At 35.3% G+C, this 24,863-nt stretch overlaps 3 protein-coding genes across 5 annotated transcripts; all 3 read left to right on the top strand.

Moving 5' to 3' along the window:
• The first annotated feature begins 2,720 nt into the window (after positions 1-2,720).
• On the top strand, positions 2,721-7,495 carry LOC110802350 (ferredoxin-thioredoxin reductase catalytic chain, chloroplastic-like). The gene is made up of 6 exons (NM_001426476.1): positions 2,721-3,023; positions 4,722-4,834; positions 5,448-5,497; positions 5,588-5,659; positions 6,953-7,013; positions 7,112-7,495. The coding sequence occupies exons 1-6, from the start codon at positions 2,930-2,932 to the stop codon at positions 7,154-7,156; spliced, it is 435 nt and encodes a 144-aa protein (NP_001413405.1). The 5' UTR covers positions 2,721-2,929; the 3' UTR covers positions 7,157-7,495.
• An 818-nt stretch (positions 7,496-8,313) lies between these two features.
• Positions 8,314-12,636, top strand: LOC110802340 (cytochrome P450 736A117). The gene is made up of 4 exons (XM_056828036.1): positions 8,314-8,479; positions 8,639-8,699; positions 10,011-11,760; positions 11,851-12,636. Exons 3-4 carry the CDS (start codon positions 10,837-10,839, stop codon positions 12,469-12,471), a joined length of 1,545 nt encoding a protein of 514 aa, XP_056684014.1. The 5' UTR covers positions 8,314-8,479; positions 8,639-8,699; positions 10,011-10,836; the 3' UTR covers positions 12,472-12,636.
• Positions 12,637-12,706: 70 nt separating this feature from the next.
• Positions 12,707-18,203, top strand: LOC110802339 (cytochrome P450 736A117-like). 3 transcript variants are annotated; one of them, XM_056828032.1, is made up of 5 exons: positions 12,707-13,513; positions 13,660-13,798; positions 14,977-15,067; positions 16,525-17,374; positions 17,468-18,203. In XM_056828032.1, the coding sequence occupies exons 4-5, from the start codon at positions 16,661-16,663 to the stop codon at positions 18,089-18,091; spliced, it is 1,338 nt and encodes a 445-aa protein (XP_056684010.1). In that variant the 5' UTR covers positions 12,707-13,513; positions 13,660-13,798; positions 14,977-15,067; positions 16,525-16,660; the 3' UTR covers positions 18,092-18,203. The 3 variants fall into 3 exon arrangements, with proteins under 3 accessions (XP_056684010.1, XP_021863486.1, XP_021863485.1); XM_022007794.2 differs by lacking the exons at positions 12,707-13,513; positions 13,660-13,798; positions 14,977-15,067 and adding an exon at positions 15,084-16,344 and having other exon boundaries at positions 16,536-17,374; XM_022007793.2 differs by lacking the exons at positions 12,707-13,513; positions 13,660-13,798; positions 14,977-15,067 and having other exon boundaries at positions 15,084-17,374.
• Positions 18,204-24,863: the final 6,660 nt, after the last annotated feature.

Genomic DNA, 24,863 nt, shown 5'->3' with positions numbered 1-24,863 from the left:
TTCTATTAACGACGGCCCCCTTTTATGACGGGTTCGCGACAGGAAATCCCGTCGTTAATCAACGATTATTGGCCTTTCGCGACGGGATTTTCCGTCGTTAATAGTATGATTTTTTGTAGTGAGATCAAACCTGTTTGTAATTAAGATTTAACACGAGTGACCCTTCAAAATTATAATTTCTTGCGAACCAAAACTAATGAGTTTTTGTGAAAACTTCATTGTAACTTATACTTCGTCTACAAATAATCTTAATTCTTACAGAGTATATATACAAGAATAAAATAATATACGAAGTATATAGATATTCATCCGATCGGTTGCGGATGATATTAGACACAAGTCATCAGAACATAAGTAGCTAGTCTCTGGTACGTACGTAAACAATAATGGAGGGCTTTGTTTATCACTTTGGAATAAAATATTTGTATTTGTGTATTATTATGCTAAAGATAGGCCAACAATTGAGATATAAAGTCTACTTTTAATATTAAGAAAAAGAAAAAAAGTAAAATTACGACATTGCGTATATAAACTCTACTGGTATGACACAAGCAATATTGGTTATCGTCATAGCTTTTGTCGATTCATTTGACCATCTACCTTTAATTTTGATCTTCTTAGCAATTATATAGCTTCACCAATAATATATAGGTAGGGGACGTTTCCTTTATATCACGAAGCTCGTCTTTTCAGTCTTTGATTGTTTATATTTAAATGACTAGACGAAGTGTCGTGGTGGATTGGAATCACATACGGGCCGGGCTAGTCAACCGAGGAACCCATCTTAGTAGCCTGAATGCATAACTATGAATCTTTTATTCTACTAGAACTCACGGCCAGTTTAGCACTTTTTGTTGTTTGTCCTAAACAATGGCGGAACCAGAAATATATTGAATGGGGGAGAGCGAGAAAAAAAGAAAAAGAAAGGACATAGTTATATTGTAATGTAAAAGATTTGAATCCTTGACCAAAGAGTTAAAATGAATTAATTTATCAAGAAATAACTATTGAGAAAAGGAGTATTCAGTGATGTAATTTAGTATTTAATACTATAAATAATTTTTTTAAATGTTGTGGAAGGGGCTGGCAGCCCCACCCGCCCCTGTCTCTGCCACCGGAACTAAGGACGTTAATGTTAGTAGGCAAACAGATGCTACTAATGAGGAATTTAAGTTCTATAGTGTTCAAATCTAAAGAAAGATGTAGAATTTGGAAGAGCAAGTTCAAGGGGATCAATTGAAGGCTAGAGATTTTGGAAACAAGATCGAGGAGAAAAAAAATTCAGGCCGGCCATGGCCCATGACACTGCTAGGGTGTTACTTAGATCTAAGGGACTACTCACAAGTCACAAGTCATGCCCAAAACTAGCTACGGAGTAGTAGATTTAAAGAAATAAAACAAGAAAAGCAAAGCATAATTTTTATGGTAAAAAAAAACATCAAATTCAAAAAATGAACATGAAGTACATACTACTTATGGTAGAAAGCTATTAACATATGACATGAACATAAAGATAAATAAAGCACTAAAGAGATAATACTTAAACTTGACTTAGAGTTGGAATGGTGAAGAACTTGCTTCAATTGTTGTTACACTAATGCATATTTAAAGATTACTTGAAAATGAAATTGTCTTGAATTAAAACTAGAGAACCAAATTAAAGCAAAGGAGCAAAGAAAACCCCAAAATCTAGAATTCCCTCCAAAAATTACTTATTATTTCCGAACTTAGGATAACAAGCTATTTAAACAAGGGGGACATGTCCAAGAAAATGGTGCAGTTGTCATGTGTTGCACGGTACAAAACTACAAATGATGGTGAAATACCAATTAAGTTTTAGTCTAGTGGTTAAGACTGATTGTCTGTGTACGATAAGTTTCGAGTTTGATTTCCCCCACCTTTTATTTGTAATTTCTTTATTCCCATTTATGGCTCATTTACAACAAATAATAGTGGCATGGCCGTGTAAGAGTCTTGTGTCCTTTTGTGAAAAACCCATATACTTTAGGCAAATTTGCCAAAAAGGACATTTTATAGCCCAAATTTTGATATAATTTTATTTGTAAAAAAAAAACCTTAATTTTTTTTTTGCGAAAGGCAACCAAAGGAAAGTTTTCGGCATTCACTGAGCTTTTTCGGCCATTGAATTACACGTGAGCAACACTGTAGCTTCATTTTACATGTTAGCTTGTGAAAACGAGCATGTTTAGTGGAAACGCTTCCCTTAAATACGACACAATATATCAAAATTGAGCACTACCAAAATAAACATCACTTTAACAATGTGTTTTGTTTAAAATGTAGCAAAATGAAGCCACACGTGCTTCTCAAGTGCAACTCAATTGTCAGAAAAAGCTCAATCAATGACGGAAACTTCCCTTAGGTAGTCTTTCGCAAAAAAGATTTACTTTAATGTGTGATTTCACAAAAATATTATATAAAATCATTTCTCACAAAATTTGGGTTATAAAAGGTCATTTTTGCCTATATTTTATAAAAAAAATGCATTTCTGCCTGCAAGGTTCACGTGGGCTGGCACGATCGTGCATAGGCCGTGCCACCGTACTACTTCCTTCTCTCTTATTCTTCCTCTTTTGGGCCATTGCTTGTCTTCTATAGTTCTATGGGTCCAAATGACTGGTGGGCCTTAGACTGAGTTGTGATAGTCATAAAACTCAAAAAGTCCAAAACAACCAAATCCAAACCGAGTGGCTCAATAATTTTCCCTTAAAAATCCACAAATATTATTATCACATAATATTATTTCTTCTGATAAAAATCAGATATTTCCCCAACGAGTGGCTGTGGCGCGCAGTGCTTTTTTAATTTCTATTTTTGCTTAAACCCCTGGAAATATAATTTTTCTATCGAATTCTTTTTCATAATTTTGTTCAAATCAAATCAATTTTACAACAAAAATTAATATACCATGAAAGCTCTTCAAGCTTCAATAGCTTACAGCTTCCCCATTTCTTCTCCTGCAGCTTCTCCCAGACGTTTCTCCCGTGTAATTCGTGCTCAAGGTAATTTCATTTTATTTGATATTCTCCCCTTTTTTCCATTTTGTTTCTGTAATTCTCTATAGTTTTGTTTTTTCTTTAGAACTAATTAATTGTATGTATTTGGTGGAATTGTTTTAACTTAGTGGGGTTCTTTAATTTTGATAATTGGGTACTGGGTACGAACTATGAAGATAATCTGGTAAATAATTTTCTAATTTTCTAACTTTATGATACTTTAGTGTGAAGAGTACCAGTGTTAGTTTTGAGCAAAACCAAGTTGTTTAGTAATCTTGAATGTTTCTGTTAAGGTGATTTTGAATGTTAGAAAGTAATTATGAGTTTGTTAGTTGCTGATTAATGTGTTGGCTGAATATTGTAATTTTGAGTTATGATTAATGAATTCGAGTAGATGAAAAAGTTCAATTCCTTTAGTAAGCTTCGAATTCATGGAACTTGACCTTCTTTAGAAACATGAGTGATGAGTATCAATGGAAGTAATTCTGTTAATCGTTTCTTTGGTTCATAAGTCAATTTCCAAGGAAATGTGTGCATAAATACTCCGTATTAGTCTATGATTCTAAGCGCCCCATTGGCAAGAAACTTCTATGTTTCATGGGAATTGGATGATGCAGGAAGTAGGTGATAGAGTTATGAGAAAGCTTGATTGTATTAACGCTAATGTTGGAGTATTTATACAAGTCTAACTGTCTAAGAATATTACAAAATCAATATTTTCCTAAATAAGAAGATATCCTATAATAATATCTATACAAATATAAAATATTGTGATTGATTATAATCAATCACTTGCTACAGTCAAGGAGATATAATCTCTTTGATATTATCCTCAATAGTAGGAACTGGAATGAGACAATTAAACATTTTTTTTAGCTTTCTGATGGTTCCGTACATTTGAACAAGCAAGTTCCAAGGTGGTTTCTACTTCCAATATCCTAGAGTGATGTACCCATAAAGTTGTTACCTATGCTTATAGGTTTTTGGAAGAGTGAGTTAGAATGTTAGATAGTTTTAGCAATAGTATATTAGTAAAGCTGGAAAGCCTGGAATAGCAAAAGGACTGGAATTGCATTTATCAACTAATTAAAAATTTGTAAAGGCACTAGATTAACTTAGATGGATGAGATACTCAATTTTCTGATATATCTGGTAGTAGTATCCAAAAGTGGCAGAAGTCATATGTCTGATATATCTGAGCTAGTCTTTGATGAGATTTGAGTTGAAGTTTGGAGTTTGTACATTGTACATTGTACATTGATGACAGTAGTTATAGTTACTGCTTGGGATGAGTTTTGGAAGAGTATTTTACATAATCTGGCTTACTTTAAGAACCGGAGGGGTTCTTTTGTAAAAGATCATTGTGGAAGGCATTTTCATGTAGGCTTGGATTAACTATCATGTATTATGTCAAAATGTTGAAATTATAATTCTTCTTTCATGGAATTCATGGAGTATCACACTCAAGGGTGCATAGGAACTCTGTTTGTGGAACTAACTGCCAGAGTTCAGTTCATGAGCTCCAAATGTTGCACAAAGATATCAAAAATGATTATGCAACTTGAGATGCTGTCATTACCTTGTTGGAAATTTATGAACATTATCTATTATCAAAGATCTATTTTTCTGGTTTTAGTTCATTTGGGCTCTTAACACACATATATCTTGTAGACTTACTTTTTGGTATCTCAACTTGTTTTTCAGCGGATCCTTCTGACAAATCTATGGAAGTAATGAGGAAATTTTCTGAGCAGTTCTGTCGTAAGTCAGATACATACTTTTGTGTTGATAAAAGTGTCACTGCCGTTGTTATCAAGGTAATATTTGTCTCTTAGATTACACACTTACTTTCTCTTACCTTGTTTGTTTGATACTTCTTTTATCAGTATGTTCGTGTATGTTGATCTGTTTTTAAGGAAAATTGTTATACCGTTTGGAAATCAGGTGCAGTTCTGCCTGGCTTATTTCATCTGTTTTTTTCTAATATGAATGACTTGTCACTATAAGATGTCATCTACTCATGTGGATTACAAACCACTACCAATAGAGTAAATGTAGTGAGCGGAATATACATCCTAGGAAACCATTAGCAACCTAATGTAATTGTATTTTTGTCAAGAAACATATAGAAGGATTTTGAACTATATCTGGTATCTCAGTAAAGATATCACAAAATTTAATGCTGCTTGTTAGTTGTACTTTAGATGCACTACCTAAAAGATCATTGTAAAAATAGAGAATGAGTGAATATTGTTAGAAGTTATTCATACAGATTGGAGGAAGTATATATCAAAAAAGTTGTTTCCTCTATTTGGTTAGATATTTTTTGGAGGAAAGTTCCTGTTCAGATGTGTGGTATTCTACTCTACGCGCTGCTGCTTTTCATGGAGTTCAAAATCTTAATGTATCTTTCCCGTTGGGATTTTACAGGGATTAGCAGATCACAGGGACACATTAGGTGCACCCCTTTGCCCATGTCGGTGAGCACTGTTTCTTTTCACGTAGCTTTCCTTCTTCTCGTAATATTGTTTACATTCTTTTATGTTACAAGTAATTCTAATGTGGCTCAGGCATTATGATGACAAAGAAGCTGAAGCAAAACAGGGTTTTTGGAATTGCCCATGTGTGCCAATGAGGGAGAGGTATGATTCTCATCCTAAATCTATATGTCCTACTGTGGATTTAGCTCATAGTGAAGCTTGTTTGACTTGTGAAACATGCATATGGTTCGCCATAGTTAAAATTTAGTAACTCAAGAAATTCGAATTCTTGTTATCGAAATGCTGAGCTTGGTAGTGTGGAGGAAGGTTGTATCTTATTAGTATCTGGGCCTTTCTTAAGGGGTAGAATATTTTATGATCTTCATCTTATATGTCTAGACTCCTCATAGTAGCTAAATACTATTCTACATTTGTGAAACGCGAAGTGAAGAGACTCAAAGGAATTTTACTGAAAGAAATGTTATTATGACTAGGCAATCTTTATGCACCATGATTATGATTCTTAATTTCTGGTTATTTATCGGTCTATCTCTACTTCTCAAACGAGGTTATTTGGACTGGAGGTGAGTAATGAATTCAACCAAAAACGTTTAAATGAATTTTGCAGCATACCTTTTTGTGATAGAAATAGAATGCTGTAAGATGCCTACATGGCTACAGGAAGTCAAGAACTAACATGATAACGGCAGCTTGGCAGCAGACAAAACCCCGACCTTGATAATTCCTATTTAAGTCGAGAGATCTTCTTCTGCAACCCTTTTCCTATTGCTTTATTGATCTCATTCCTTTGAAAAAAATATGATCAACATCACCATTCCTAGTAGTTTACTTAGTTAAAAAGGCTAAAAGTCAAGGAAGACCTTCTATATCGTGCACTGGCTAATATATGCCTGTTGAGCACTATCCATGACTTTTTCTGATATGGTGCTGCTTTGTTTGAGAGGATATCTTATTGTCTCAAATCAATTGCATCCCAAAGTGAGCTATTATTGACTGCTACACTGATAGCAAATTTGGTTGAGATAGTGAATAAGGTTAATGCTATGCTGATGCATTGAATCCTTAAAAGTGTGGAAAGGCTGTGCTGAGAAAGATAATCCCAGTGGTACAAATTTAAGAATTAGCTCCTAAACTTGCGGTGGCTTGAAGAATTATTGCTTCTTAAGAAATGTTTGATAAAGGTTCTTCTTTTTTTGGGGTGTGACAGTTTAAGGTCTCATGTTCATGCTTTTAAGTTTTAAGTCCTAAACATAAAATACAATCAGGATTCAGGTGAGGTATTAAGTAACTTTCTGTGGATTAGCTTTGTCACTCGACCATGTTCATGCTCCTAGTTATGTGTTTAATCATCTCCATTCCTCGGTTTCTCTCTTTTTCGTTCATATGCATCAATCAACCCTCACATATGTAACAAAAGAGTTAATAACTTAACAGGAAGGAGTGCCACTGTATGCTGTTTCTGACCCCTGACAATGATTTTGCTGGCAAGGAGCAGGTTAGCCTAAATGCCATTCTTCCAAGAAAGCTTTAATTTTCTGAATATGCTTGTCAGATAAAGATATCTGATAATTCTGCCATATATATCATTCGCAGACTATCACATTGGATGAAATTCGAGAAGTTACATCAAATATGTAAAATTGTGATCTGAAGCCTCTTATGCGTAGTAACAGTAGGCCTGTACATTACGTACTATCACGAGGATGCCAATAACTGTTGTACTGTTATATGTTGTATATACTCTTATTCTGGAGAGCTTTGTCATCTCTAACTCCGAGCTTTATCAAGGTATATAGCCATACTCGTATCTGAGTGGTGTATTTGGTTTTATGATACTCCGTATCATATAATACTGAGTGTTAAAGAAAGAAAAGGTCAAGAATCAAGTACTACAAAGACTGAGAATTTGATGATTGAGTTTATTATTATTGGCTTTCTTTTTACCTTAATAATGTGTACTGATGCAGAAACACCTACTAAATGATAGATGTAAACAAGAAGTTAGTCCGGATTCTGACCATCTTCAGTGAAATGATCCGTACAAAGCAGGACTTCATGAGCTGAACTACTTCCTACTGGAGTATAGCCTAAGCCTATATAAGCGTACTAGTGTGCTTGTGGCTAAATCCAACGGGTGCAAAACTAAATCCACTGGCCACCCACTTGGATATTCATACCCACGTAATAACCATTTTACCCAACAAGATCCACTTCACAATTATCAAATTTAATTTTTGAAAATTTGTCAAATACAATTTCAAACTTTCAGATTTGTAAATTACAATCTTAAACTATATTCTTCACTTTAAATTACAACCCCGGGTTATTTTCCTGTAAAAATCATTGAAAAATATGATGTCATTAATATAATAATCCAAAAATATGATGTCATTAATACAATTATTTTGGATTGTATTTGACAAATTTTTACTTTTAACGCTACAAAAATAATTACAAAGTGTTAAAATAATCACAATTTATTTTTTGGTTATTTACCGAGTTTAAGAGAATGAAATAAATTATATGAAGTATATACATAATATATTACCAAAACATAATATATTACCAAAAGAAAGACTTCCAACAAGGATAGGACGAGAACACTTTAAAATTCATACCCGATTACCGTGCCATCACTCATGATGAATACTAATCTTCATCCATCTCTAGTCCATCACCCACCTAACATTTTGTATCACGGATACTAAAATATTAGATATTGATACTAAATTTCCTGTATTAGTAATCACTTATGTCCATATGAACCTGAGCCACACAAGCCACTTGAGGCTGAGATGGTCCTCGTCCGCTAACATGTGAAAAACTCAAGTGTTCCTTCTTCCTTCAAACGGAGTAGTCCCATTGAGAAATTTTAGTCAGTCAAAATTCAAAATCTATAATTCCAAACTATGTCCTCGTCGGAAGTTACCATCACCCCGGCCGCTGTGCTCAGGTAGTGAGGTACACAGTACACCTCTCTCTCATTTCTTCTTCTTTATCTCCACTGTTGCCCTTTTCCCTAATTGCATTCCTTTTACTGATTCAGTGCTCTTTAATTCGTCATAACTATGATCGTTTTCTTCAAGTATCTCTAATTTTGCATCTTTTGATTGTGATTAGGTTAGATTGTCAAAGAGGAAAAGGGAGAATTTAACTCAATCTCTTTCTTATCACCGAAGAGGTTTCTTCTTTTACTTAAATTCTGTCTCACTTTATTTACATTTGGTTAGATGTTATTTTAAAGGAATTTGCTCGAAATACTGTTATTATCCTTGATAAGTGATACGATTGTCGAAAACAAGCATATTATAATGATACGGATTACGGAGTATTACATTTCCTAAATACGTTTAGGAGTAAATTAAGAGTGATGTGGAATATTATTTTGGGATATTTCAAAATAGAAATTTGTCTTCTTTAGGTATCATGAATTCATGGAATCGGATTGATTATGTATTTATGTGTAATTTTGCTATGGAATGTTCCATTTTCATTTGAAAAATATGTCTAAGCTTGGAATGAAACTTCCTAGTTCCTACCAATGATATGATGGCCTAGTGGTAATGACCGATGGCCCGTGTATGACAGATAGGTCATAAGTTCAAAGCCTCCCCCATCAGTAATGCCTTTGTGGCTCGATTTAGGACTTCTACTTTTCCTGCTAGCAAAGCTTAACTTGAAATGACTGCTTTTAGGCTGTCAAATATGCAAATTGTATGAGCTCAAGATGGTAGGGCTATCAGGAATAAACTAATTTACCAGAGTGACGGATCATTCCGAGTTGTCAGAAAAATATGCGAGTAAAAAAAAACTACTTTAGAGGAAGTCCTCACTGAATAACCACTGCAAATTTATTCCCTTTTACTTTAGAGTAATCACTCAAGAGAAATGACCTTATATTGTTACTTGGACTCGGTTAGCACTGCTACAATCAGAACTTAAATGTACATACTGATGAGGATATGCAACCCACCTTCTACTTAAATGCAACCCACCTTTTACCCAGGTGGATAAATGTACATACTGATGAGGATATGTCAGCATTGAAGCAGATGGATAAAAAGGACCTGAAATATCTGGGAATATATATGGTATTGTACAAATGCATGATGCTCAAATTTAGCAATCATTCATCGGTTCTTGCTGTCCAAGTGCATCTCTCATTCTAATAATCTCTTTACTAGGTAGGCCTTTTGCGGCCTCTGATGTCCAAAACTCCAAACTTTCCCCTTCTGCCTTCTTAAATTTTAAGATTTGACAGCCAAATCTTATCTTCCTCTTGAAGTACTTCAGGTTAACTGTTGTTATATACTTCGTATTAAAGTTAGGAAGTTACACTGCATATGACATTTTGATATCTGATGATATGCAAGTAATAAGGTGAAAAAAATTATTATCACATACCAATCATGTTTAGCCGAGTGTATTACATTTTTGTGCTTCTGGTGATTGATATACTTTTTTGCGCTCACATATCCTGTTCTGTTAACAGGGACCAAGGAAGAAAATCCTTCAGGCTGTCAGCTCTATATAGGAGGCAATTACCTGGGCAACGTCAGTCTGCTAAATTTGTATGTATGTATTGTGTTCTGCACTTACTTTACATAAGCTTTGCGATGTTGCTCATTGTAGCAGAAGTTACCTCTCCAACTTGTAAATATAATGCAGTAATGTTTCGTTCTAGTTAAGAGTAACAAAACTTTCTTGAGAAGGGTGATATGGTTGGAGTAAATTGAACCAGTCTTTCAAAATTAGGTATTTAGTATCATCTCTGACCCTGTAGAGAAAGTCTTAGGTGAATATGGGACTGTAATACCTAATTTTTGTTGAACATAGAAATATCCTTCCGAAAATACTTCATATTAAATTTTTTGGAAAAAACTTTTACAATAATTTATTGTGAGATTGTCTGATACAAGTTCATCACTTCATCCCATAAGGTTTGTTAGAGTGTTGATCTTCCTAGAATATCTTTGGCAGTTAATATACTCCGTATAAGATGTTTTTGTGGATACGTTTTTGATAATCTGGATTAGCTAGTGGTATTCAGTTATTCACTATCTGTGGCACTACAACACAAGTATACAAAAAAAGAATGACACTATCTGTTAAATATCAACTCTCCTAGATATCTTTTTGCAGAGGTCCCCAAAAGTTCCAGCCTTGGCCTGACTACAGCACGTAATAGATAGAAATTTCCAGCCTCATTCTGAATACAGCTTGTAACCAGAGTACCCCCTTCATGCTGCTTGACTTATACCTATCTTATTTTTCCAGTAAAACTTCTATCTAACTTCAACCAAAAAAAGCTGGGAACAATGTCTAGTCTGTTTCTGCAGTTGTTAAATTTATTTTTTCATCCTCTCTCTCTCCTTGTCATATTCTTTGTAATCTATTTCTACAAGAGTCTCTCTGCAAAACCTGCCACTGCAAAAAATCTACCACCCTCGCCACCAAAGCTGCCAATTATAGGGAACCTTCACCAGCTAGGCCTTTTGCCTCATCGTTCTCTTCAATCGCTGTCTCAGCGATATGGCAAGCTTTTGTTTATCTACATTGGCAGCAAGCCAAGCCTGGTCGTATCCTCTGCAGATGCAGCTCAAGAAATCATGAAGACTCATGACATGATCTTCTCTAACAGGCCTAAATCACTCGCTGCCAGCAGACTCTTTTATGGTTGTAAGGATGTGGCCTTTTCTCCTTATGGAGAATATTGGAGGCAGATGAGGTGTATTTGTGTTACACAGCTCTTGAGTAATACAAAAGTTCAATCTTTCCGGAAAATAAGAGAAGAAGAGGCTGCTTTAATGGTTGAAAGCATAGAAAGATGTGGTTCTTCAGTGGTGAATTTGAGGGAGATCCTTATGACATTCACAAATGATGTGATATGCAGAGCATCCTTCGGGATGAAGTATGATCACGAGGGGGGCTTCAATCTGAAGAAGCTCTTGGATAAAGTCATGGAGTTGCTCGGGGATTTTTGCGTGGGTGACTTCATACCTTGGCTTAGTTGGATTGATCGAGTGAGCGGTTTGGAAGGTCGATTGGAGAAAGTCGCAAAACCATTGGATGCATTTCTTGAAAAAGTAATACAAGAACATCAAATTCGTCAAAGCACTAAGATCCATCACAATGAATTAGACAAGGTGAAGAACGTTCAAAATTTTGTGGACATTTTGCTTGAAGTTCAGAGCGAGAACAGAGAAGCTCTTCCACTGGACAGTATTAAAGCCGTTATATTGGTAAAGATTTTGTAGTTCACTTCTGTACAACTCTCAGAGTCTCGGGTTTCTCCAAATTACATAATTCAAATCTGTCATTTTACTGCACAGGATATGTTTGCTGCTGGGACTGACACAACTTACACACTCATCGAATGGGCAATTATCGAGCTGATTAGGCATCCGAGAGTTATGAAAGAACTGCAAGAAGAGGTTAGAAATATCGTGGAACGCAAAGGCAGTAGGTTATGTGAGGATGATTTGGAGAAACTGACGTATCTTAAGGCTGTGATTAAGGAAGCACTTAGGCTGCACCCTCCAGCTCCTTTGTTGGTCTTTCGAGAGTCTTTGAAAGATGTCAATATAAATAGTTTTAACATCGCTGCAGGAACACAAGTAATAATCAATGCATGGGCAATCCAGAGAGACCCAATTTATTGGGAAGACCCAGAGGACTTTCGCCCTGAGAGATTCCTGAACAGTAGTTCTTTTGATTTTAAGGGGCAAGATTTTCAGTATATTCCTTTTGGAGCAGGCAGAAGAGGCTGTCCAGCAATATCATTTGCTGTGATTAATGCTGAGCTTGTGATTGCATCTCTTATGTATGAGTTTGACTGGAAATTTCCAGGTGGAATAGAACATGAAAAGTTAGACATGACTGAAAATGCAGGTCTCACAGTTCGCAGGCGAGATCCTCTTTTGGTCATTGCAACTCCTTATGCTTGCAGATAGATTATCCTGAGTGTTATTTAGGTGATCCAAACTGTTTGCTCAATTACTTATGAATACTGTAATTATTCAAGTTTGGTATTTATATCCACTTATAAGGATAATGAGCTTTTTTCAATGACATTTTAAGACCTGATTATATGAAGGTTTATGCACTAGTTAACCTGACATGAGAGAGTAAATTTTGTGGTGAATATGTTTTTTTTTTGTTTTTTTACCTGGTCTGTTCTGTCAACAGGGAACCGAGGAAGGAAAGAAGCATTTGCCCTGGCACCAAATCTCTGTCATGGTTATGATTTCTGTTTTGGCCGCGGAAACATTTTAGCGGTCGTGATAAGTTCAAATACCTTTACGATAAGCTAGTAATACGACCATGTGTTTCAGAGTGAACCGAACTATGAAAACATGTATTCCACAAGAGTGACTGGATCGACCCAGAAAACCGATTCCCTACTAATACTGTGAAGTCTGTTATTATTCAAGTCTGGTAGTTTTACTTATAATGAAAATGGTTGTTTTCAACATGGTAGTTAAAATGGTTGTTTTCTACTTGTATGATCTGATCCCTGAGATCATCCATCTTTAAGTTATGGAGTATGAATGGTAGTTAGCTAGTTGTGCAGCATATGACATTTTGAGACCTGATTATATGCAGATGCATGCGCTTGTTAAGCTGAATTTGTTTTCTGTTTTTTATTTTTTTATTTTACCGCGTGCTTATGGATGATGCCTTACCATAGGTGAATCTAATTAGATTGTCTGATTCTGGTAAATAGGTTTTCTATTTTTACCTGATCTGTTCTGTCAACAGGAACCAAGAAGAAGAAAAAAAGTCCTACGGGCTCACTCAGCGCCATCTAATTGACATGGTTTAGCCACTTGGATGGTTCTAGATTCGTTTAACAAATGTTGATGTTGGAAGTTGCCTAGCATTCTTAGCAACCTTCCCACAATCCCACCCTTAAGTTTTGGAGCATTGCCCCTGGCATCAAATCTCTGCCAAGATTACAATCGGATCGTTATGCCTTGAAGTGAAAGCAGCAAGGTACCTGTCACGCTAATACTTATTAGTCAAATTTTCTGTTTCTGATGTAGTCATTCCTAATACGTATCACGCTAATACTTTATTAGTCAAATTTTCTGTTTATGATGTAGTCATTCCTGATAGGTATCACACTAATATTTTATTAGTCAAATTTTCATTTGTTGATGAAGGAGAGTTAGAAGACTTGTAGGGTTGCACTTGAGACTCTCTTTCTCAAGCCAGTAGAGAGGGAGAAAAGTGTTCAAGATCGACTGCTAAAAGGTGCGCATTGAATGGACCTAATAGGTATCACACTAATACTTACACTAATACTATATTAGTCAAATTTTCTGTTTGTGATGTAGTCATTCCTAATAGGTATCACACTAATACTTTATTAGTCAAATTTTCTGTCTGTGATATAGTCATTCCTAATAGGTGTCACAATCAAGCAAGGACCTGAATTACCTTGTTTTGGTTGCGGGAACATTTTTAAAGTCGTGATAAGTTAAAAGTATTGTTATAATATGATGGTAATACAACATGTGGATTAGAGTGAACCGACCCATGAAAAGGTTTACCCAACAAGACATCTGGATTGATAGGTCTAAGCAATTATCTCACTTCGGGAAGAGTGGATGGAAAGAGAAGGCCTCTCTTCAATATTTTGAAAATATCATGAAGTCCCTCCAAAGTCTCACATGAATCACATGATCAAGTTATCATGTCTTAATAATTCTCCTAGATATTTATTCAATTGAAAACAGTAATTGAAGGCCCCAGATAATTTTCAGCCTCAATTAATAATTGTTTTCTGCCAAGCTATTTTCTTCTTTCGTTTTATTTGTTGTCTATACATTTCTTACCTAAATTCTCCAAATCAAATGATACTGCATTAAGCTTGAGGGATTTACATTCTTATCATATTCTTTGTGAAGCCTAAAGAACTAGTCCTAAATTTAACTCCGTCTTTTTTTGGGTAAGAAGTACGACCCTACTAGACCCGGACTTTTTCACAGGTGAACGTCCCATTATCTTAGATGATTGCCTTATGAGTCTAAAGTAAACAGATTAGGTGATAAATCCGTGTAAGTTCCTGGGGTGTCCTCTTCCTAGACCAACCAGGTATACTTTGTCTTGCTTCCATCAATGAATGCCCACGCCCCCACATGTTATGTTTTAATTTTCTTCCTCTAATTTGCAAGTTTGTTATGATGTTACGCCTCAGTATGCATGACAAGACAACCCTATAAACTAATCAGTACAGTACAATCTACATCTATGCTAACCGGAGACGGCTACGTATCCAAGTATATGACTAGGCTATTTTGTGAAAACTTTCCGTGATTTAGACCAAAATGAAGCGTCTGACTCTGATGATATGCAAATACTTCTTTGATGATATTCAAATAATTAGGTTTTGTGATTGTGGTGAATAAAACTGTTGTGTTCTCATATGTTCTGTGAATCGGTTCTGTTAACAGGGACCAAGGAAGAAAATCATACAGGCTCTCTCAGTTCTATGACTTTCATCAAGGAGGCAATGGCCCGGGAAACTATAGTCGCCTAAAAATTGTATGTATTTATCCTGTGCTGTGACTTCTGTTCATAAGATTTGCAACGTTACCACATCTTTTGGCTGTCTAGTAGAGAAGTTATCTTCCCAAAATGCACAAGTAGTGCATCAATGCTGTATTTGCATCTAGGTGACACTGTTTAGCCAAAGGTGTTGTCCTGTAAGGTTTCATTAACAAATGTTAATGTTGGAAATTAAGATCCGACCTTGCATGCATGTTTCTTCAAGAATCAAGTGTCTAGTAAAATCTAGTTAGAGGCCGGAATACTTTCTCAAATTGGATTTGGTTTGAGGAAAAATGAATGCTTCTTCCAGAATCCGAGTGTCTGGTAAAATCCCTGTTTGAGTTAGGGTAGTAGTGTCTAACGTCCCTTCAGGCATATACCACAAGGCTCTTCCTAGAGTATCTTTGTTGGAATCCTGTAAGATTCTCTCTCCCCTCTCCCTCGCTTAGTTCTTTGGAGCGTTCCCTTAATTTGGTATCAAATATTTGTTATGGTATGGTTGCAATCACGGACTCACGGGCAATGTGGATGATGGTTGTGGCAAGTACAAAACCGTTACAATGAGGTCGCAAATTGACCTGTGACTTGACCCGAAATAATCCAAACCTGAATGTGACCAAACCCAAACCTCTCTCGTGAATGGTTTAATTTTAAAAATATACTTAGCATTATTTTAGCCCCTCTCAAGTAAAATCTGGTTCTACCCCCGGCTTTGTTTACATTTAGAGTCTTTTAGAATAACCTCTGCCGTGAGTTAGTCATCGAATCATAATCTTAGTTCAGTTAAAGAGAGCCCGAGCTTTGGCCCTTGTGAGATGGAGAAGCAATTATTGAAAAATGTTCATTTATTGCTACAACGAGTTGACATTGACAGGTTACTAGAGGACACTGTAATTCTGTAAATGCATTAATTATCAGCATGCCATTTCTTGGATAACAATAATATGATCAATCATCATGTCTTAGTAATAACAAAACTCGTAGATATTTTCTGTCTCTTCCTACACATAGTAAATGGTAGATTCCTTGTTTTGTTTGTACAAGATCTCTCTTTATTTTCCTTTTTTTTCTTTTGGTGCGGATGAGCCACGCTGGCAATCAAATTACAGGTGGGGCTTTGAACCTGTAACGCAGTCCTTCAGTCTTAAGTACTAAGCTAAGACCTCATTGGTATGAGGGGCTTTGAACCTACGTACACAATCCTTCAGTCTTAACCTCTAGGCTAAGACCTCATTGGTACGGGATCCCTCTTTTATAAGTAGCTTGAATGCGTGAGTACCCCCTCATCTTCACGCTTCTAACTTTTAAGCTTGTTTAATCAATCTCATTCCTCCATTATACTCGACTCCTAGAGAAGCAATGATTAATTTGTTTCTACAATTCTGGCAAATTCTCTTTATCTATCCTTTCTTCCTCCCTTTCTTAATCTCTCTAATTTTTTTGTACAAGAGTCTCTCTACAGGTCCTGCCACTGGAAAAAACCTCCCACCCTCGCCGCCAAAGCTGCCATTCATAGGTAACATTCATCAGCTAAGTCAGTCACTTCACCGTGACTTTGTATCATTGTCTGAGCGATATGGTAAGCTTATGTTGCTTCACATCGGCAGCAAACCTACCCTTGTTGTCTCGTCAGTAGATGCAGTCCGAGAAATCACAAAGACTCATGACTTGATCTTCTCCAACAGGCCTAAATCCCGTACTGCCACTAGATTTTTCTATGACAACAAGGATGTGGCTTTTGCTCCTTATGGAGATCATTGGAGGCAGATGAAAAGTATCTGCGTTATGCAGCTCTTGAGTAACAAAAAAGTTGAATCATTCAGAAAAATTAGACAAGAGGAAGTTGCTTATGTTGTTGAAAAGATAAGCAGATCTCATGCTTCATTGGTAAATTTGAGTGAGATTATTGTCACATTCACAAATGATGTAATATGCCGGGCAGCTTTTGGTAGGAAGTATAGCAGTAATCATGAAGGAGGTATCGATTTTAGGGAGCTTGTGAATGAAGCCATGGAATTACTTCTGGTTTTTAGTCTGGGGGAGTTCATACCTTTGCTAAGTTGGGTGGATCGAGTTAGGGGTTTGGATAGTCGAGTGGAAAATGTAGCAAAAAAACTCGATGAGTTCCTTGAAACAGTAGTACAAGATCACCAATCTCCTCAAAAAAGCTCTAAGAAAAGCCTTAGTTCTGAGTCTGATGATGATGGGAACAACGGGAAAAACTTTGTGGACATTTTGCTTGAATATCAGAGAGAAAACAAGGATGCTCTTGAAATGGACAGTATCAAAGCCGTTTTATTGGTAATACTTTCACTTTTGTGTAACTCCTCTTATAATATGATGACTTTGTAAGTAGTAATAATAATAATATAATGTTCTGAACTTGTGATGCAGAATATGTTTTTTGCTGGGACTGAAACGATTTACACACTGCTAGAATGGATGATGAGCGAGCTGATTAGGCATCCCAGAATTATGAAAAAAGTGCAAGAAGAAATCAGAGAAATTGTCGGAGGTAAAGGCCGTAGGAAGGTATGTGAGGATGATTTGGAGAAACTAAACTACTTAAAAGCGGTGATAAAGGAGGCAATAAGGCTACACCCTCCTGCTCCTTTGTTGATGTTTCGAGAACCATCTCAAGATGTCAAAATTGATGGTTTTGACATAGCTAAAGGGACACAAGTGATTATCAATGCATGGGCAATTCAGAGAGACCCAGCTATTTGGGAAGAACCTGAGGAGTTTCGTCCCGAAAGGTTCTTAAACAGCAATGATACATCATATGATTTCAGGGGACAAAATGTTCAACTTATTCCGTTTGGAGCGGGTAGAAGGATGTGTCCTGGAATATCTTTTGCGATGGTTAATGCCGAGCTTATAGCTGCGAATTTACTCTACGAGTTTGATTGGAAGATGCCTGGTGGAGAGGAATGTGGGAAGTTAGATATGGCTGAAAGTGTAGGTATTACAACTCACAAGCGACTTCCTCTTATGCTTATTGCAACTCCTTATAAATAAGACATTTATTTTATTGTTATTGAATAAAAACTTGTATTCTAGCACACTCTCAAGCTTATTAATCACAATGGTCTAACGACAAAAGGCGAATGATGGAGACAGAATTCGATCATATGTGCAAGAATTACTCCATATTTTAGCAAATGTTAAGTTAGTTGACATTTGCTAATTTATATTTATTCCATTGATCACAATAGGTTCTCATTTGATAGAAACCTCCAAGCCAGGACCACATGTAATTACTCCACTTATCATATCATATGATAAGCGGGATTCATATCAACCCTATGTTCATCTTCCCTCCAAAAAAAACATTGATACCGAAAATATCATAAATTAAGTACGGAGTGTTATTTTTCAAAATTATTAGTCATGTACGCTTTTTTGAATAACATACTGTATGCGACTACATTTGCGCAAAAGAGAGAGGAAAGAAAAAACTAACAAGAGCGAAGGCAAATATTTTGTGTATTGTTATTCGACGTCATTGTTCGCTAAAAACGCCCGCATATTTTACGCGAGAAGACGGTTGTATCCTTATAAGATCTCCCCCACCCCTTTACCTTTCACCCTCCCTCTTACTTCGGGCTCTTTCCCACTACGCACCACCATCGTCTGATCCTCACACTACCACCACAGACCAGCTCCACCCTCACCTGATCCTCACACCACCACCACCACGCGGTCAACGCACCATAGCACCTCCTTGAATGCACCACCTTATGGCCGACGACGTTCCTTCAATGCGTGGTCGTCGGCCATGTGGGAAGCTTCGACGACGGAGGTGCTAATTTTTTTTATCAAATTCTTTCGCGGCTGGCCGTCTGCCGTTCAGAATTAAAGCCGTTGATCATGGTGGGCCGCCCATAAATGGCAGCGCGCACCCACCCGATTGCCCATAGTTTCGTACTTTCATCCAAAATACGTGGGCGTTTTTAGTGAATTACAAATTGTCAAATTTACAATAGTACGTGTTAACCTATTTTTCTTGATGAATAGGTACTAGTATTTGCAGGGCCGGCTAAAGGGAGGTCCAGGCGGACCTCCAGCACCGGGCCACAAAATTTTGGGGCCCCAAAAAGAAATTATGTTGGTTAAACCCCCAAGAAAAAATATTATATATTTAACAGCTGCTTTATTATGCATTAAGTAATCTTTGTCCCAGTTGGTAAGGAAATAATAGTGTGGTAGCCAAGACCAGGGTTCAATTCTTCTCATGCCCCCTTTTTTTATTTGCTTTTTTCATGTCCATCAATTTTCTCAAACCATCACACATAAAACGTTATACCATATTATTAATTTGACTTTATATTTTGTATAAAAAAAACAATATTAATATAATAATTAACAATATTAATATAATAATTATGTGTTTTATATTAAATAATTACCCGTAAAAATTTATTGAAGCCCAATATCTGTATTTTAGCACAGGGCCTCCAAATTGCGAGAGACGGCCCTGAGTATTTGTATAATCTATATTAGACACCCTATAGAACCCTTTCATGTATTAGCAATATAAGTTGATAGGGTTTCTGGGGAACTTAGTCACTCACCTTGTGACTTGGAAGTCACAAGGTCGAGCCCTTAGTTTTAAAATGACTCAAGTATTGACCTATTTAGCTAGGCGCTGACTAATTTGTGATAAACGATGATTCAATATGATCCATTTTTCTTACCTATTAAAAAAAATTGTACTAGTAACCTGACAAATAATCTATGGAGCAACGAAACAAAATGGCTAACCTTTGAATTTGAAAACGATAAGATTATAATTAAAAGTCATACCAATTGCGCAACAAAATAGTACGGAGTACTTCTTAAGCCTATTTTAACAATTACCGCCTTATAGGAAAGACTACTTTCATTGCTTAAGTAATTGATTTAATTGTTTCACTAATTAGTTCCATTGTTTAACTAATTGGTTCTAGCGCTTAACTAATTGATTCAATTACTTAACTTATATGACACATAAAAGGTCTTTTGGGTAAGACCGCCTTATATAAAAGTTTGTATTTTTCCTATATCCTCTAATCACCGTTAGCAAATTTAATTATTAATTTTTTTTTTTGAAACTAGAGTATTATATTATTACGATAGGTAACAATAATAATATTGACCTCAAAAAAAAAAAAAAAACCAATAATAATAGTTAAAATCTGAAATTAGGTTTAGATATGGGCCTTATTAATCGCCAAAAATAAAGCTCCTTAATTGATTATTAGCTTAGCTTCAGCTTGGCATCCAAGTCTTCCATTATCCTTTCCTACTATAAATCCTGGATAGCTTGCCCTTGACCCCCACGTTTAGGAATAAATTCTTAGTAGTTAGTTCCCCTATAAAATACAAGATCACAATTTCTATAGGTAATTAACCTCCCTAATAAATAAAAAAAAAAAAAAAACCCTAGCTATCAAATTCATCAAAATGCAGATCTTTGTTAAAACCCTAACAGGAACTACCATAACCTTAGAGGTTGAATCAAGCGATACAATCCTCAACCTAAAATCAAAGATCCAAGAAAAAGAAGGAATCGTGGTAGACGAACAACGTCTAATTTTTTCCAACAAAGAACTCTTAGAGTTCGATGATCAGAATTATATATGGTGAGTTAAACGAGATTGATCAATATGAGCATGAACACGAAAATTTGGGTTGTAACACTATAGAGGATTATGATATCAAGAATGGTATGACCATCCATCTTACTTCGAGGCTCGAGGGCGGAATTGGGTTTCTCTATTACTTCATGCCACGGCCATTGCTAAAAATAGTCCTTGAAAGTAGACTGAATAAGAAGATATGTCGCAAGTGTTATGCTACGCTTCCCCCTCGTGCTACGAATTGTCGTAAGAAGAAATGCGGGCATAGTGCCCAATTGCGTCCCAAAAAACTTTCACGGTGGTTGAGGAGAACCATGTTATCATAATTGTTGTTGTTGATTTTTAAAAAAAAAAATTGATGTAATTGAAAGCATTAGTGACTAAAACCATTTTATGATAATTGTTGTTATTTTTAAAAAAAAGAAATTGATGTAATTGAAAATAAAGCATTAGTACTTTTTTTATTTTTGAGGTCAAAGCATTAGTACATTGAAGAGATAATTTGTACTCCGTATGTGGCAATTAAAATGGCAAAACGAAAAAAAAAAAAAAAAAGTGAATTAGTGTTATATTCAATTTTTCCATAGTAAACAACTAAACAAAGGTCGATCGTGTTAGTTAAATAACACAATTTATTATTTAAAGGTGATTACAATAAATATTGCGTATCAGAGTAAAAGTGAAGTCAAAATGTTTAAAAGTTATCCTAATATAAGGTAAAAGCTAGCTACCTATTTCACAATGATAAAACTTTTCGCTTTAATGAAAGTTGTCCTTTCAAAATACTAATAATATACTTCGTATCTATCTATTACATTAACAGATACCAGAAATGACACATGTCACTTCATGATGTAAGATTTTCCCGCCAAAAGCCTTTTCCTAAAAAATCATATACTTCCTCCATTTTTTTATAATTGCACCATCTTGGTTTTAGCACTATTCACATGTTCTTATATAGTTATTTTTTGTGATTTATATGTAAGAAAAAATTTATTCATGTGGGATCTTGTTAGATTCGTCTCGAAATATACTTTCAAATTATCAAATTTTTATAACTTTTTAAAATGTATAATGAGATATATTAGTGGTTAAAATAGTGCATTGGCAAGCGTGAAATCCCAGATGGTGCAATTAAAAAAAAATGGAGGAAGTATGCTTTATTTTATTTTATTTTATTTTCTCCTTTATATAAATGTTTATGTATAGAAAAAATTAGGATTGTGGAATATGACATTATTAGGTAATTATGGTAATATTTTAGTCAAAACGTCATATCAATAATAGAAAATATTTTTACTCAATATTTTGGTCAAATTAGCATAATCAGTAGAGCGAATATTAATATATTATATAATAAAATGACTATGTTCGAGATTTATTAATTACGCAATAGATGTAAGGGATCGGATAAATATTTCAGTTAAACCATTATAAACTTGAACCAGTTTCAACCGAACCCGAGATTGAACTGAACGATTTAAAACCGAGTCCAACTTGAAACAATTTATGACCCGACCTTACCCGAACTAAAGTTATCCGAACCGATGCAGATTGATATCGAATAGATTGACCCGATATTAACCGATTTTAAAATAACCCGAATCGTTAATAACCGATCCGTTGACCGAATTTGACAGCCCTAACTACATCCTCCAAGAGATGGGCCGACCTATATATATACCCTTTGGGTTTTTATAGTAGCATCGACATTAAACGAGATAAAAGGAGGGATGCCGGACTTAAGCCTACAATTTGATATGGCTTGAAAGAAGGAAAGTTTTATAAATTTAGCTCGAGCAGGAATCAATGGGCACCGGATTTCAGTAGCAACAATAATTAGTGGTGGATGTTGAATAATTTTACGAAATCAGTAAAAAAATTAAGCAATGTAATATAGAATTTACTCATTTATGATTTTTTCAAAATTACCACCTTATAAAGTCCACTTTTTGAAATCTACCACCTTATAAAATTTTAATTTAAAATTACCACCTTATAAAATAACAAACCTTTAAAGTTACCACATGTTAATGGAATCTGTCAATTTTTCCGTTAGTGGGGCCCACTTTTGAGTTTATTTATGTTTTCCCTCCAAAACTTCCCCGACTTCAGAAACAAGATATAGAAGGCTACATTCAGAAATGGCTACAGAAATGAATATATTCCCCAGTGGAATATCATTTATGCTGATCTTACATAAAGGAATAGAAAAGGGTGAGGGGAAAGGGAGCGATTTCCTTCAATATTGTTTAAAGAACGTCAAATTCCCAAAATGCGCCACTTTTTAACTTAATTCCCACCATACCGTCCACGTCAGCATTAAAACCGGTTTTTTTTTTTAACGAAGCGACACTAAACCGCTATCTCAGGTAGCGGTTGACTTAAGTAAATCGCTATCTGAGATAGCGGTTTATAATCACGTACTATTTATAAATGGTTAAAAAAAAAACTGCATCAGCTAGGGGTCGAACCCACGACCTTCTGCTTAGGAATCAAACACAGGTAGGATTCGAACCCACGACCTCCTGCGTAGAAACAACACACTCTATCCACTGAGCTACAGACACAATTGATATCACAAGAGGTTGCTTCTAAATTATATTTCTATTTAAACTGTAATTCATGTTAAAAATAATTTACAATTAAGTAAACCGCCATCTGAGATAGCGGTTTTGTTTTAATACAAACCGCTATCTGAGATAGCGGTTTATAACATTGAACCGCCATCTGAGATGGCGGTTTGCTTTAAAACGAAACCGCTATCTCATATAGCGGTTCAATGCTGAACCGGAAAAAAAAATTACTTCTCTTTCTCCCTTGCTTACGTGGACGGTATGGTGGGAAATAACTTAAAAAGTAACGTATTTAGGGAATTGTTGGATCTTTATGCAATATTGAAGGAAATCGCTCGGGGAAAGGATAGTTAAAATATAAATCCTTATTTATTCAATCGGCAAGGAGAATGAATCATCATGGAGAAAGAATCATAAGCTTCAAACTTAAAATTTTAAAACTCATCTAACACTTTTCTCTTTGCTTATTTGTCTTTTTATCAATTCACTCAGCTCCTTGGTCATTTATATATTCATACATGAAATTTTAATGTCCTCCGTCTTCAACGTCACTGTGTATCCTAGTTGCTCGTGTTTTGGAGAGCATTGTTCCTCAGTTAAAACCCAGCATGTGTAGTGTTTCTTTTGAGCATAATTCTGTTTATATGCTGATTAAATTTTGTTTCAACGGATATTTGGCAACTAAATCGTTTGATTATACAGTTAAGATAACTGTTTCGCTTTGGAGAAAACTATATCTGGTAAAGTGGTAATTAACCACTCTTAAAGTTGAACCTGTCACATGGAATCCAACAACAATCACATCCCATTTCCTAATTCCGTTTAATGGTCTGAAATTAAAAAAAAACCCCAAATTCTACTACTCAAGAACCCTAATTTCACAATAATTGAATAAAAATCCTTAAAATACCCATCAATGCAAATTCAACTTATAATAACTAGAATCACTTTTTTTTTTCTTTTTTTTGAAGGAACTAGAATCACTTTCATATATCCCCAATTTGTACAACTAATCACTGTAAACAAAATCTCCAAATTAATTAGATTTCCCCAAATTCAATTAAACAACCGGAAATGAAACTAAGTACCTGTTTTCTTGACCTTGTCATGTTCGATTTGTTCCTATGTTCCATTTCCAACCCAAAATTTCTTGTTAAGGTTGATTCTGTAAATGATTGAATTTGGGTGAAAATTAAAGAAGAATGAGGAACAATGAAGGAGGGAGAATGACCGATTATGTTATAAAGAAGGTAAATTTGTGAATGTTTTGGAGGGAAAACATAAATAAACCCAAAAGTGGGACCCATTAATGGAAAAATTAATAGGATTTGTTAATAGATGGTAAATTTTAAGATTTATGATTTTATAAGGTGGTAAATTAAAATTAAAATTTTATAAGGTAGTAAGTTTTTAAAAGTGGAGTTTATAAGGTGGTAATTTCGAAATTTTCTTTATTGTACAATTATATTAAAAATTAGGGGACAGAACCAAAAATACAACACGAAATATTTCGCCCGAGGGGTCAGATCCTCCCAGGCCATTAATAGGGAGATCAGTTACTGACGGTGATGCACAACTCATTGGGTGTTCTCT

The sequence above is a fragment of the Spinacia oleracea genome, chromosome 1, assembly GCF_020520425.1.
Source record: "Spinacia oleracea cultivar Varoflay chromosome 1, BTI_SOV_V1, whole genome shotgun sequence".
Classification (NCBI taxonomy): domain Eukaryota; kingdom Viridiplantae; phylum Streptophyta; class Magnoliopsida; order Caryophyllales; family Amaranthaceae; genus Spinacia; species Spinacia oleracea.
This window is presented reverse-complemented; position numbering and strand designations above follow the sequence as displayed.